This window comes from Meleagris gallopavo, chromosome 4 (assembly GCF_000146605.3).
Source record: "Meleagris gallopavo isolate NT-WF06-2002-E0010 breed Aviagen turkey brand Nicholas breeding stock chromosome 4, Turkey_5.1, whole genome shotgun sequence".
In the NCBI taxonomy this organism is placed as follows: Eukaryota; Metazoa; Chordata; class Aves; order Galliformes; family Phasianidae; genus Meleagris; species Meleagris gallopavo.
This window is the reverse complement of record NC_015014.2, coordinates 61,754,085-61,769,406: the sequence shown is the minus strand read 5'-3', so window position 1 is coordinate 61,769,406 and position 15,322 is coordinate 61,754,085. Positions and strand designations below refer to the sequence as shown.

The 15,322-nt window shown below is 38.5% G+C and overlaps 1 protein-coding gene across 1 annotated transcript; it reads left to right on the top strand.

The window, feature by feature from the left end:
• The first annotated feature begins 1,557 nt into the window (after positions 1–1,557).
• On the top strand, positions 1,558–12,521 carry HGFAC (HGF activator). The gene is made up of 7 exons (XM_019615003.2): positions 1,558–1,747; positions 3,830–3,915; positions 4,593–4,833; positions 7,163–7,302; positions 9,411–9,551; positions 10,560–10,708; positions 11,936–12,521. The coding sequence occupies exons 2-7, from the start codon at positions 3,867–3,869 to the stop codon at positions 12,104–12,106; spliced, it is 891 nt and encodes a 296-aa protein (XP_019470548.1). The 5' UTR covers positions 1,558–1,747; positions 3,830–3,866; the 3' UTR covers positions 12,107–12,521.
• Positions 12,522–15,322: the final 2,801 nt, after the last annotated feature.

The window sequence follows — 15,322 nt, the reverse complement described above, 5'->3', positions numbered from 1 at the left end:
CCAGGGTTGCCAAGAAATGGTTACTATTGCTAGCAATACAAATGGAAAACAAAATCTATTCTGTGAGATCGGAGATTGTGGTTGTTAAAATATTTATCTGATTTAATGTAATATTCTCAGTTATTGAAATAAAAGTTCTTTAATTTAAGGAGTGGTAGGGAGGAGGAATTGCACTCTCACTATCTCTGGTGTGTGTCTGCCAGGCCCAGATAGAAAGCCGATTTTGTGAACTACATATTTCTCTGCTAACTCATGTTAAATTCTTACATCAAACTTTTTGACCCCCAGCTCCCATATTTATGCCACATGCTTGCTTGTGGTTTTGAGGGCTGTTGCTTACTGATGACTTGTATGGATGATTGACATCAGAAGTTCCCTGTTGCAGTTCATCATTTCAGTGCTGCTTGTATGCTCTGGTTCACATGTCACCAGGTTTTGTCAAAATAACAGATATTTGATAATGGCTGTCCACGTTGTGTGCTGTGATTGATTATCCTCACAGCGTGTTTTTCAACACTCAAGCAATACCATGATGCTATATATTTCAGTTTGCTTATAAGCTCAGAAGATTCCACCAGTCTTGCAGATGTCAAGAATAAGTCATACCGGCGTGGCTGGGATAAGAAACCTTCTAAGGCTTGGTCACGATTAATCCTCTTTGTACATTAGATGGTTTTGTATTTCCTTTGCAGTACTCTGAGCCATGTTTTGAGGTGTAGACTTTCTGCTCACTATAGCTATTTGTATAGAAATGCATCTCCATATGCTTTTCATCCAGAACACTGGTATGTGCTGTTGATAGATCTTGGCAGCTGAGTATGTCAGACCTATCTGAAGAAATATCCTGTGTGCAGGTGACAAAGAAATGGAGTTTGAATATGAAAATTCAACCTACTTGTTTGATTTTTGAAAAACTGATGTTTGCAATATGTATCTATGTATATATACGCATACATAAGGGTAAGGTAAGTATATCTATATGTATATGTATGAGGCCATAAAGAGAAGTATTTTCCAAAATCAGTCCTTTTAAGCATTTGCTGGCAGGACAGGATTGTTTTCACTCGTTTGCAACACAGGCAGCCTTCTGAGCTTGCTGACTTTATTGCCAAATGAGATTCAGTCAACATAGTCAAGAGTACATGTCAAGATTCATCTTCACCTTGAAAAAAGTCACCTCAAACGGGCTAAATCAGTTTGATGCTAGCAATGCCTGTCTCTCTTAATTGACTAAAATGGGAGTCTGCATTGATGAGCTCAGGTGTTTCTAAAATTAGGCAAGATTATTCTCAGCCATATTGCTTACTTTGCTGCAGATTTCTGACTAAAATCCTCCATATGCAACAAAAATGTTAGGTCTAATTCTCTGCCTGTGTAATAGTTTTTTATGTACATGCAAAACCAGTTTTAGAAGTTTTAACTGCTTTTTAAAGCTGAAAGTCCTCATTTGAAAAAACACAAACTATTTTGAAAGGTAAAAGGTACTACGGGGCTGGGTCCACTGCCTCTCATCACCTCAGCTGCAAAACAAGTATTTAACAGATAATTAGCACAAAATCCACTCCTCTACAGTTCCTAATCATCACTGCTATCGTGGCAATGGCACCGAGTACAGAGGTACTGCCAAGACGACCATTTCTGGACATAGCTGCTTGCCGTGGAATTCAGACTTACTCTACCGGGAGCTTCATGTTGACAGCGTTGAGAAAGCAGTACAGTTAGGCTTGGGGCCCTTCTCTTACTGCAGGTGAGGAACTTTGCCCTGTGACTATAAAACAAAAGGTGGATGGATATATTGTGGGAGCAGATGTGGAAGAGAGAAGGGGCAGGAATATCAAAGCAGCCTTGGAAAATCTGGGCTGGCTTAGCGGCCTGACACAGGGGGTCAAAGTTTCCAGAAGACAAGATCTGGTAGGCGGTATGGATCAACATGTGGTTGTGACAAGAAGCTTAGGTACAATTTAACATTGGAAAATCCTTTTTTTCCTGGGTTTTTTGAATGAGACCTTAAAAAAAAAATAAAATTGCTCAAAAATGACTATCCAAAAGGAGAAAGATGTTAACCACTTAATTTGTGTAATGCATTTATTTCAGATTATATATTGTGGAATTTTTTATATAAAAGAAAATCTTTTAAGAGTGGAAAAAATCAAAACCACCATGTTTCAGTAATCCTGAGCTGGGATGTCAAATTTCTTTCAAAGAAAAATGGCTGCAAAATATAACGTTGGCATTTCAACTTTGATCAAATCACATGTATTATAAACTATGTTCCTGCTCAAGTTTTGTGTTCAGTTTTAATGGAACTTTTTATGGCTTTCTCCTGTCACTTTATGTTCCCCTTGTCTCTGAGTTCTTTATGAGGTCAAAGGATATCCGTAAATAGAATAAATGTTTCTAGTAGAGGCCATCCTAAAGCTGAGAATCTTAGGTACTTCTCCATTAACTACTGTGAAGTTGTTTGTTGATAAGAAGCATGCATGCATGCTCAAAGCAGCTCTTCTTCTCTATCAAAAACAAACTATTACTATTCCCTCTCCTCCCCCTGCCAAATCCAAGTTGGCTTGCTTTCAAAGGCTTGGTATGGATTCAAACACTTAAGTATGAAATGTATGGTGTCCCTGTACACCATGGCAATTTATTGGGCATGTATTTTGTGCTTTGATAAATCCTGATCCCTTCAATTTGCATCATTTAAGCACAGTATTCACTTGCAGATTTCAAATGCAAATAATAAAATGGTATAGGAGCTGATGTGTTAATGTTCTGTAAAGCTGAGAAAAAAGCTTTTCACTTTTTTGTCAGCTTGTTATAATTTCTGGGGATATCTCTGCTGCACTATATAATCTTTCAGATATCTTCTTCAAATAGTCTAATTTAGAAACATTGTCGGTGGAATATGACTCAACCCATGTTGCTTCTTTAGTTCTGAAAATTTGAAAGTGCTTTAATCTTTTTGAATAGCAGTCAGATTAAAAAAATATATATTGAAGAATCTTAAAATAACAGATAATACTTTTGATAAATCCAACTGGAATCAGAATTACTGTTTATCCAAAGTCCTGAATTATCTTGTCTATTTTTATTGGCCTACTCAAGATCTTTCTGAGCCTTCAAAGTTTTATACTCTTGGAGGACTAAACTGGTCAAATTTTGGGTTACTTGTGCAGCACAAATAAAGGCAATTCTGCTGTACCATGGAGAAATCCTAATGGGATCAATACCAAAGTCGTCTAATATCAGAGTAATAAAAGACTCAATTGATTCTGATATTGCCTTTTGAGGAATGTAATATTTTCTTGAACTAGTCTATCATTTCCTCAGACTGTCTCCAGGGAATATGGACTTGAGTACCTCAAATTAGTTTTTGCTATCTATTCTTGGTATGGATTTTCTATGAATCTACCCGTGGTGGAATTTCCTCACTTAAAAAAAATAATCTAACAGAGGAATCTCTCCCATGGGATTCAGTCCTGAAAATAGCTCAGCTGATATCTGTTGAAGCACTGTATTTAAACCGAGTGAACATGCTCATGCATCTGAATACTTGCAGGAAAACTCTACAGATATTTAGTCATGTTTCTGCATTTTAGGTCCTAATGAGCTTCATTTTTTTGCTAGCTTTAAGCATAAAGATCCCTACTAAGAAGTTACTCACCCATTTAGATGCTAGCAGTTTCTTCAGTGCTTTCTTAGATGGCTCCAAACCTAACAATCCTATCAGTCTTCTTTTCTGCATAGTGCAATAGGAAAAAACAGAGAACATCTGGGAAGCTTGGGATAACAGTATCATTAATGCATTTAATTTATTCTCCCATGAATTCATTAGAAATCCAGATGAAGATGAGAAGCCGTGGTGTTACATCATGAAGGACAACAGTTTGTCTTGGGAATACTGTAACATTACGTCCTGTGGTATGTTAAAGGACTGCTAAAATCCATCGTATGAATTAATGAAGAAAGATTTATTGACACTAGAAAAAGTTTTCACTGTATTGTTTTGAATGTTCTACTGTTCCCAGGAATACTGAATGTTTTAGTGTTCACAGTAAATCAAGTGGCAATAAGCTTATTTTGCTTTTTTTTTTTTGGAGTTGTGATATGACTGGTGATTTTTGTCATGCAATATTGTATATCAGCAGTGTCATACTACTGCTTTCCACTACAGTCATTCCAATATGAACAGAATTTCTGCTGAAGCGTGAAAGGCATCAGAAATAAATAATGCTTTTTAACAAATTGTGAAGCAGGCTCAGGAGATGAGTGGCCCCTGTGAGCAAATAGAGGACTGGAGTCATATGACACAGTATGCAAGTCTGAAAACTAAAGATAGTGTTCCTCCTCTGAATTAATATTAAACTGTTGTTTGTATTAAAGCTGGCCCTTAGAATAGAGCTTTAATTTGAAAAGTCAATCATATGGTCCTTCTATTCTCCATTTATGGTTCTAGTACGTTTGATTGATGACATTAGCACAAGCATACTAGTCGTTGCTGCTGGAATGGCCAAGCTCAGTCCAGAATCCAAACACGATGACATGTTCCTAAGAAACATATGATGTGCAGTCTGATGCCATTTACCTTTATATCTTAGCAAGCAGGGAAAGGAGGCCACCAGTTCTGGAAGATATTGACACTTTTGCAGTTCCCAGAAGGCCATGTGGGAGAAGGCACAAAAAAAGAAGTTTTGTGAGACCTAGGATTATTGGAGGATCTTCATCTTTGCCTGGATCTCATCCCTGGACAGCAGCTATATATATTGGAGAGAGTTTCTGCGCTGGGACTCTTATTCAGACTTGCTGGGTTGTGTCAGCAGCACACTGCTTTGCTAACAGGTAAACTCACAGCCACAGGTGTGACAGTAGGTCCCCTCCTCTCTGGCACTGTGTTCTTGTGAGTCACAACAAACCTGAATTGAAACAAGCAAGAAGGAAGGTGAGATTACAAAATGGTGAATTTTTCAAATGATGTTGCTGGTAATCTGAGTGCAGCACATGAGCTTACAAATGGCATATAGCCCAGTTTTACTTAAGGAGACTCAAAGATGCTAAATGGGCCAACAAAAGGAGTAAGGTGTGCTGGGTGTCAGAATGTCAGGACATGGAACGAGAGCTTGCATGTGCAGGTATCTGCAGAGAGTCATTAAGTGTTTCTTTTCTCAGCTGCCTTTTTGCAAGTGTGTCTGCTTTGAGGTGTAACAGAGATGACTACGTTCACTGCTATGTTTTTGTTCAAAAAGGTTGAAGGAGTCAAGTGGTGATTTAAAAAAAATTTTTTTTTTGGCCTCCAGCTGCAGGTCACCAGGGAAATTATTGTCAATAGGATGGCCTTACTTTATTCTAAATACTTAATTTTCCACAAATGCTGAACACTTTTTCTGATTTCAGTTTGATCATGTAGATGGTAAAAATATTACATCATTTCATACAAATTGTTCCTTTGCATAGTAAAGGAGCCAAGAGAAACAGCAAACCTCATGCCAGAATGCATACGCTGATAGCTTGTAGACCTAATAATACTGCTGTGAATGCTGTACTGAAGCATTTGGAGCTCGAGCCACAACGCATTTGTTTTTCAAATGTTGTGAAATAGCTACTAACTTTGGCAGCTATTCAGGACATTTCCACCCACTTCCAGCTGGTGGTTTGTTACATACAGATTTTCCATAATGACTGCATTGTAATTTGCACTGTTCTGTATGTTTAGTACTTCTAAGTTAGCCACAATTTCAACTGCTTTCCACTAGGCGACAATAGATCCTTGTGGAGCTTACTTGGTAGCTTTTTTCTTTTCCTGTTTTGCAGCCTCTCCCTTTTTATTTCTTCTCCTCAATGAATCATCTGAATGTCACAATGAAACTATTTAGTGCTTTTAAAATCTTTTTAAAATACTATCCTGGGAAATGAGCTTCCACTCTGTTTCATGTTCTCAAAATCTGATTTTCGAAGAGACTAGTTTACTTCCACAAGGGTGTTGAGAAAATCCTGGCCTTGCATATTGATTGAAGAATATATATATATATATATTTTTTCTTGCTTTCCAGCTTCAAAAAAGTAGACTTTAAGGTTTTTTAACCATGCACATAGTAATTATTACTGCCTATTCTCTGTGCTTCAGTTAGTCAGACTATCTCTCCAGCATGTACACTGCTGTTTATTATTGCTTTGTGCTCAGTATCAGAGCAGAATTCGCTCTGATATCTGATGGCCATCAGTGATGCACAGGATCACAGCTGGGGAAACTTTGTAATGGTACTGACCACTCTGGATCTGTGCATGATGCATGATAGGTTCCTTTGCTCCTGCACAGGATAACTACACATCTGAGCTCTTCCATGTTAAGGGTGCTCAGTAGCTCAACTGATTGTAGACTTAGGTGAGTGCAAATCAAGTTGGGTTTTAAAGCAAAAATGAAATTTTAATTCTACTGCTTTCAAAGCTAGAGAAGTTATTGTCTTTCTAAACTCTTCCTGATTATTCCCATGTTTCCCTTTCTTTCCAACTCTGTCTTCTCTTATGAGGACAGGCTGAACTGGGATTGTTCACACTGGAGGAGAGTCTGGATCCAGAGAGACCTCATAGTGTCCTTCCAGAACCTAAAAAGGGCCTACAGGACATCTGGAGAGGGACTTTTTATCAAGGAGTGTAGTGATAAGACAAGGGGTAATGGTTTTTAACTAAAAGATTAGATATTCAAAAGAAATTGTTCAATATGAGGGTTGTGAGACACTGGTACAGCTGCCCAGCAAAGCTGCCAATGTCCCATCCCTGGAAGTATTCAAGGCCAGGCTGGATGAGGCCTGGGGCAACCTGATCTAATAGGAAATGTCCCTGCCCATGGCTGGGGATTGGAACTAGATGATCTTTAGTGTCTCTTTTAACCCAATGATTTGGTGATTCTGTGGGTGTGATTCTGTCAAGAAGGAACAGCCTTTAACTAGGTTAACAATGGCCCATAGAGCATGGAACTCACTATAACTTTAGTCAGCTTTCTCCTAGCCCACAGTAGAAGACTGGGAGACAGGTCAAGGCATTATGAGAGGGTGAATAATGGGCATGCTGGCAATCTGAATTTATTAACAGTTCATGGTACATGGCCATTGGAAGCTGGTTTTCATTTGTGTTTCTAAATATAGAATTGTTTGTTCTCTCTTTTGTATTACAGTCCTCAAAAATCCTCTATTAAAGTTGTTCTTGGTCAGCACTTCTTTAATAGAACAACCGATGTAACACAAACATTTGAAATAGAGAAATACATCTTATATCCTCAGTATTCAGTGTTCAGACCTACTGAACATGATATTGGTGAGTATTTTTCTTGTAATTTTATTTCCTGTTTAGCTGACTTCCAAGTTTAGCTCATGTGTTGAAAACTGCTTTCTTAGGAGAAAAATAATAGACATTAAGAGAGAACCTTTTGAGAACAGAGGGTTCTTATCTCTAGCAGGGAAATAAGAGCATCTGAAAGCTAGACAAATTCAGATAAGAAATAAATTGCAAATTTTAAATAATTATGGTAATTAGCCTTCGGAGCAATTTACCTTGACGTATGGCAGATTCATCATCACTTCAAGTCTTCATGTGATTATGCATTTTATTTCAACCATACCAGAAACTGTGGGCTTGATGCAGGAATTACTTGGTAAAATTTTATTGTCTGTATTGTATAGAGCATCTGACTAGATGAATATAATAGCCCTATCTGCTCTGAAAAATCAATGTTACTAAGAATCATTCTTTACACTAAGGAGAGAAATTTGAAAATCAGCTGTCTTAGCAGTCAAAAGTTAAATGCCCTTCTGATTGACCTTATAATATTACTCAGAATGACAGTGGAAGAGAAACTTGCTTATTACTTTCTAATCTGCTTTTATGGAAGTTGGCATATCTCCCTGGGGCATGAAGCTGTGTGAGCACTTTGTCTATGAAACTATTTAATAGTCTGGCATCAGGGATAACTTAGGTCAGGAATGTACTGGCTTTTTTGCTCCCAGATGGTGAATATTTTCCACTGTGTAGCAAAAAGCATTTAGATTCAGTGGGATTCAGTGTCAGTGGGAACTCTGTCAGAGCGTACCAAAAGATGAACTTGTGGGGCATTGCTCAGCTCTGAAATATCCTGGTGTAAATCACAGTTTATACTTTGGGGTTTCCAAATTTTTTTGGATTACTCTGAAATTTGGCATGCATCACGTGTGCAGTGTCCAAATTTAGGGTCATCTGGAGAAGGAGTTCCTAAGATGTGCCCCACTGCAAACAAACAAGCAGGCAGAAACTTGGGGGAAAGTCTTGTGGGCACACTCGGTGTTACCAGTGATTTCTGTTGATGCAGCAGCAGACTTATTTGGTGCTGAAAATGCATTTTGTAAGTAAACAAGTTACTACATGAATATTTGATGGAAAGTATGGGGGATTTAGATACAGGCAGAAATGGTGGTGGAGAAGAGGAAGGTGAGGAAGACAAGCTGCTTAATATTGGAGCAATCTTTGTGGGCTTCTTGGCCTGTGAGATACTGTTATGTATTCCACAAAAGCCAAAAGTAGTAGTCTGTAGAGAAATGAGAATATCCAGGGATAAACCTGCAGCTTCTGAAAGCTGTGATATGAAATTTAAATAGGTATAGCCACAGTACCTCAGCTCTATTCTCTTTGAGTGGTGTGCTCAAACCCAGTACGCTGCCCTTGTTACACCAAACACAACCTCAGTTTATGGCTCATCATGAAAGTTTTGCTACAGGAAAAGCAAAGTTTCTGCTACTTTTGGCATCCACTTTCACTGTTGAACTCACAGTGCTGCACAGCTTCGTATTTATGCTGTTTTCAGCCTCATGAGGAGAGAGAAAAAGTTGTGTAGGCTGTGTAATTCTCAGCAGCTTTCAGAAGCTTGGTTTTGAAATAGCCTAATTTTCTAGTCCTTAGTTTTCCAAAATTTGAATTTTGCTGAACTCAGTGATAACAAAGAGCATGAAATACATCAGCTCTTGCAGTAATTAATTTTTTGAAAGTCAAAATGGAATTAGGCAGGTGGCCAGACTTTCAGAAGCAGCGAGTGCTTGCACATCCCACTTACTTCAGCTGAAAGTTGTGGATATGTCACTGTTATTTAACTTTAGGGTGGGAGGAGACATGTATTTTCTGTCTTCCCCCTTCTCTACAAAAGCACTGAAGAAAAATCTGCTCAGTGAGCGCAGCATAAAATAAATATTCCCACAAGAGGAGTAGGTGAATATTTCAGCATTCAATTTAATGTGAAATCAGGTGCTGTTGAGATGAGTCTGTCTGTCTTTGATTGAAATATCTTAATTAAGAGAGGCTTAGGGGATAATTAAAGTTGTATCTGAGACCCACTGCTGCCAATCCTATAAAAAAAAGGGAACAGGCACTTTATTCCTACTGTATTTTCTATTCTGCAGCCTTGATTAAGCTGAAGAAGAATGGCCAACGCTGTGCTGTCAAGTCCCAGTTTGTTCAGCCCATCTGCCTGCCAGAAAGTAACACCGTTTTCCCCGATCAGTTCAAGTGTCAGATTTCTGGATGGGGGCATAAGCATGAAAGTAAGTGAAATGACAGAGGTGATATTTGTGGAAAACATTGATGAAAACTAAGCAAAATGCTCAAGGATATGTTGCACAGCTGGTAGTAAAATATTCTCCAAGGGACTTCTGATTGGATTACCTACCTTTGGATTTGTGTATCATTTACATCTGAAATAGTCATCCCAAGCCTTCCTTATAGTCCCTGAAATTCAGTGAGTGGTTCACGTGAACAAGAAATTAGGGGAGTGAGTGGAGCCTGGAGCAAGTAGCTTAGCTGTAGGTGCCAAGAACTGTTAAGTGATTCCTACTCCACGTTTCTCAAGGTAGATATAAAGACTGCAAACCAAACACAGTCAGTTTAGTGGTCTGTGATGGAGGCAATCTTTAGCTTCACCATGCAGGAAACCTTGAAAGTGTCTACTGGAAAAGGCTGGAGGGGCTTTGGGCTAGGAAGTGCTTACATTCAGTTTAAGAAAGGCAAGAAGGAAATGCTTCATCTTTTTCTCATCCTTTGAGATAAGGAATTTCAGGATTGTGAGATATGGTCATGCTGCCTTGGTGAGGAGATAGCAGAGATTTATATAGATAGGGGAAGGATGGGGGGGACCCGGCCTCCTCATATTCATTAGAAACTCAGTATGAGCAAAGGTTGTACTAATCTAACTGTGTGATTTAAAGACAAAAAGATTTTCTACAGCCTTTAATAAATTTATGATTTAAAATCACGCCAGGAAAGAGGAAATGACAAGAGTGCTGACAAAGTGTTCCCAGAACCCTGGGAAAGGAGAAAACCCAAAGTGAATTGATGCTTGGGCATGAAATTCTGCTATTCTAGTAGATGTGGACTCTGACTGCAGAATTAGAGAATGATCTGATCACTAAGAACAATTGCTATCTTTTGAAGAGATCCATAACATGACATGCGTTGTTTGTTTATATGTTGTATCTATCTTGTGTTGAGTTTCCATGTTATGCTATTTGCATTTTTTTAAAATTACTTTTTTTCTCTCTGGGAATTTTTTAAAGATATAACTGGTTATTCAGATGTACTGCAAGAAACACTGATTCCAATTATTCCTGAGGAGAAGTGCAGAAGCCCTGAAATTTATGGAACAGAAATCAGTGAGAATATGTTCTGTGCTGGCTACTTTGACAGCAAATCTGATGCTTGTCAGGTAATGTTGTGAGTCATCTCTAGACAAGGAATATAAATGTGTATAATTAGAAGAAATGTTACAGTGCTCACTTTTGACATTACAGTCATCCTAAAGAAAAGAAAGTTTCAAAAAAAAAAAAAGCATTTATGTGACTGCACTATTTGTTCCTATGTTATTTTTTTTAACCTGTTAATGTCAATTAAATTTTACAAAGGACCAAAACAAAACAAAACAAAAAAAACAAAAAAACCAACCCAACAACAACAACAACCCTTCAGGGTGTTATATTTCTCTTACCTTCATAAAAGCCAACGCTACACAATAGAGGGAAGCTGCCTGAGCTGCTGGCTGGGTGAGATGGTACTGTGATGGCAGGGACTTGCTGGCCAGCTGGCAGATAAGCCAAACCATCAAGCTGCTGCCTCTCTATAAGAGGAAATAAGAATACTTGTATAGGAGGTGGGGAATAGTGGTGGATTTGGAGGAGAAAAGATTTGAGGTTATTACAATAGATAGGTTTTAAAGGTGTAGGGTAACAGTCCAATAGAAAAAGTTTCATGACTTCCATTCTTAATGGAAGAACTTCAAATTCTTACTATATTTTGTCTCTTTTTGAGTTATGTTACACCGTGGCCCTTGAATAAAGGGTATGGAGTTCCTGTGTGACAAATGAGACGTGTGTGAAACTAAGGTTCAGGTTATTTCTTAGATAAACCTTCAGATTTTATCTTCAATTCATTTTGATGGGGTTATGCTCTGTTAGGATAATTTTTAGCAACAGGCAGCACATAGCTGATACTTGGCAATGACAGTCTGTGAAGCAAAGAATATCATGTATACTGCTTACTGGAACTGCTATAGAGATCATTAACATGTTCAAAGAGAAAGAAGAAAATGGAGGGATGAAAAAAAAAAAACAAAAACAAATGGTCAGAAGAGAGCTGCATAGTCTGAGAAACAACAGTGCATTGATACCAAAGTTACAGTCACTGAGATGAGATGTGCAGACATAAGCAAGGTTCTGAGAGAGTAAATTAATCTCAGGTGCAAAACTTCATTTATCACTGAGATCTTATAAAGGCAACACAATTTTCCTTCCAACTTTGCTCTGAAAATAATTTTCTCTTTAAAACAGGAAAAAATTTCTTTCTACTTACATTTAAACATTGATTTACTCTACTTACATTTTTTTTTCCCCAATGATTTTCTGTCAAATTAAATAATCTTTCCTCACTTTTAATGCAGGGAGATTCTGGTGGACCTCTGGCCTGTGAGAATAATGAAATCTCTTACCTTTATGGAGTCATCAGCTGGGGAGATGGCTGTGGCAGAGTCAACAAGCCTGGAGTATATACAAGAGTAACAAACTATGTAAATTGGATTAATGAGAGGATAGCCCCTCGAAAAACTAGCTGAACATTTAACTATGATATCATTTCAAGTAGGGTCCAGGAGCCTTTCAGTTTCATTAAAGTGACATAACTATTTTATTATAAGTTAGTATGAAAATTATTGTGGTAATTCTTAGAAATTCCAAACCAGACCACTAAAAATAGCCCTCATCCCTCTGATATCAGTAACTCTGAGCTGCAGTTTTAGAGCTGTGGATAGCTCAACATGTGAGACTGTCTTTATTTGTCTTAATAAAGCTAACATGTCAAGATTAAGTGTACTGACATCTACAACTGTTTGTCTTTTGGTGGATTACATGACAATAAGTATTTAGAAGTTTCTGGCGGAGTTGTCATCCCCTAAAACAACCTGTAACAATGTTGCCCTTGTATTTTCAGACGTTAACAAAATAAAAAGGACGAAGCCAAAAAGAAAATTATCTTTGCTTCAGAAGTCGTTTCGTTAAAGTTCAGGCTGAAAGATGTCAGCAGAGTAATATAGGCTCCTCAGCCAGCTACAGTAAACTACTTCTGGGAAGAAAACAGAGAATTTAGGGTTTGATTCAAAACATGCAAGCATATTTTTATGTTGCAATAGAGATAGAAATGTGCTTCAGAGCTCTGCTTAACTTGATGTGCAATTTTCCAGCAAAGTTAATGCAACACCTGCTGAAAGCACAAAGCTTATTGCTGAAAAAATGTTAAAGTTGATAGATAATATTGTTCAACACAGTAAGGCCATTAAGATGATCAGAGGGCTGGAGCACCTCTCCTATAAAGAAAGGTTGAGAGAACTGGGATTGTTTTAGCTTGGAGAAGAGAAGGCTCCGGGGAGACCTCACTGTGGTCTTCCAGTACTTGAAGGGAGCCTATAAACAGGAGGAGAAATGGCTGTTTACAAGGGTGGATAGTGATAGGACAAGGGGGAATGGTTTTAAACCGAGACAGGAGAGGTTTAGGTCAGATATTAGGAGGAAGCTTTTCACACAGAGGGTGGTGACACACTGGAACAGGTTGCCCAAGGAGGTTGTGGATGCCCCATGCCTGGAGGCATTCAAGGCCAGGCTGGATGTGGCTCTGGGCAGCCTGGTCTGCTGGTTGGTGACCCTGCACATAGACCCTCTCTCTCTTACTGTGTTCTGTATGTAGTTACAACTATACCTTTGAATGGTTGTGTAGGCTTTTATAAGTTGAGAGCTGGTAGTAAAAGAAGCAGTGCTTCTCTGTGCCAAGAAGCACCTCAAAAGCTCTGCAGAAGAATCACTTTCAGCTGGTGGTCCTCCCAGTTTCATACAAGTGTCATGCAAAATTTCCCATAGACAGGTGTATGAGTGGAAAAAATAAAACCTGAGTCACAAAGCATGGATAAGATTCTCAGTTGTAAATACTGTGAACACTAAGATGAAAGTCCCGGGTTCCTGATTCCAAAACAGTCTGAAGACTATTATCGTCTGAGTTTGCCTTTCTGACCATTTGCAGTATGAGTCTGGCTTGCTTAACGTTGTGAAATGAATGTGACTGTTTAACAAGACTAACTGTACCTACTGATGAAGGACAAGTACTAAATCAGCTTGAAGGAACTATTTACTTTTGTTTGGAAGTGATTCATTTGGAAGAGATTCCAACACAAAGTTTATGCTGTTTTGAACATCTATGCCTGTTCTGTGACTTTCTGTTTTCACTTTTAAATTGATATCCATCCACACTACTCAAGATTTTAATCTGGTAATTTTGTGTCGTATGTATTCTCTATCTTCTCTTGCTATAAAGATGGTGGCTGTTCAGTAAGAAAGGTATAGAATGGTGTTTCGAACAATTTGTGCAGAGATTTTTAACTCTCTTGTTTTCAAAATGCACGCTGTTTCTAGAAGTATGTAGCAAAGTTAGTATAATCAGTAATTTATAATTCTTAAAAGCACATAGACTGTTTCACTTGCAAACTTTCTATTTCCTGCACTTACTAGCTTAAATGATAAATCTTCATTGAATTGTCATACTTGAATTCACTACACTGAATCTGTGCCTTTCCTTCCCTCCTTCCCTCCTTCCCTCCTTCCCTCTTTCCCTCTTTCCCTCCTTCCCTCCTTCCCTCCTTCCCTTCTTCTTTCCTTCTTTCCTTCTTTCCTTCTTTCCTTCTTTCCTTCTTTCCTTCTTTCCTTCTTCCTCTTTTTTTGGCATTGCATTGATTTGATGGTGATGTCATGATCTGATGCTCTGCTATGTTGAATAGCACTGCATTAAATCCACAGTCTCAGACTGGGGTGGCAAGCAAACGCCCAGGGTTAGTAAAAGATCTGTGCCTTAGCTCTCACAACTCTGGGAACACTGGTCACATCCTTACGGGCACTCCAGCACCTCCTGTCTTTCTCTCGAGCATTTCCCAGTGGAAATATTTCCCCTATTCTGTCCAGCTCTATTTGAGTGTTCATCGCTTGTGTTAAAATGAAATAGAGTTAAAATTTACCAGGAAAGTTTCTTTGATGTTTTTCCCTAGCATTTAACTTGAAATAGGATTAGAATGCAAAACCAGTTGAATAATCACGTCCCCAATTCATTACGACACACACTTAAGGATGGTTTTATTAAATTACAGGTTATTCCATGCAAACTGACCGATTCAAAGAGAAGAAATAAAAGCAAACATCTAAAAAAACTCTTCTATTGTGCTATTGAAAGAAAAATGTGCTGTGCTGCTGTTGGGAAAAAAAAAGAAAAAAAAGCTGGAGGGCTAATTAGCATCAAATAAGACGCAATAGGAGTATTTTTAGAATAATGGACTCTAATTAGTCCATTTCTCATTGAAATGAATTTAAAGACATAATTAACACATTCTATTAATTGTAGCAGCTTCGTTAGGGGTAAGTGGGCTGTTATCTCATGGCAGTTGCATTGCAAAGGAAAAAAAAAAAAAGAAGTGTTTTTATTAGAGGTGGGGTATGACTTTGAGAGCCAAGGGAAGAGGTAATCATACTTTGAAAGAGGAGTGGAGAAGGCAAGGATCCAGCAAGGGAGACTTTGCTGTGGTCTTCCAGTACTTGAAGGGAGTTCATAAACAGGAGGGAAACAGAGTTTGTACATGCTCTGACAGCGACAGGACAAGCAAGGGTGGCTTTAAACTAAAAGATGGGAAATTTAGGAAGAAATTCTTTACTCAGAGGGTGGTCGGGCACGGCACAGGCTGCCCAGAGAGCTGTAGGCACTCCATTCCTGGAGGTGCTCGAGGCCGGGTCGGGTGGGCTCT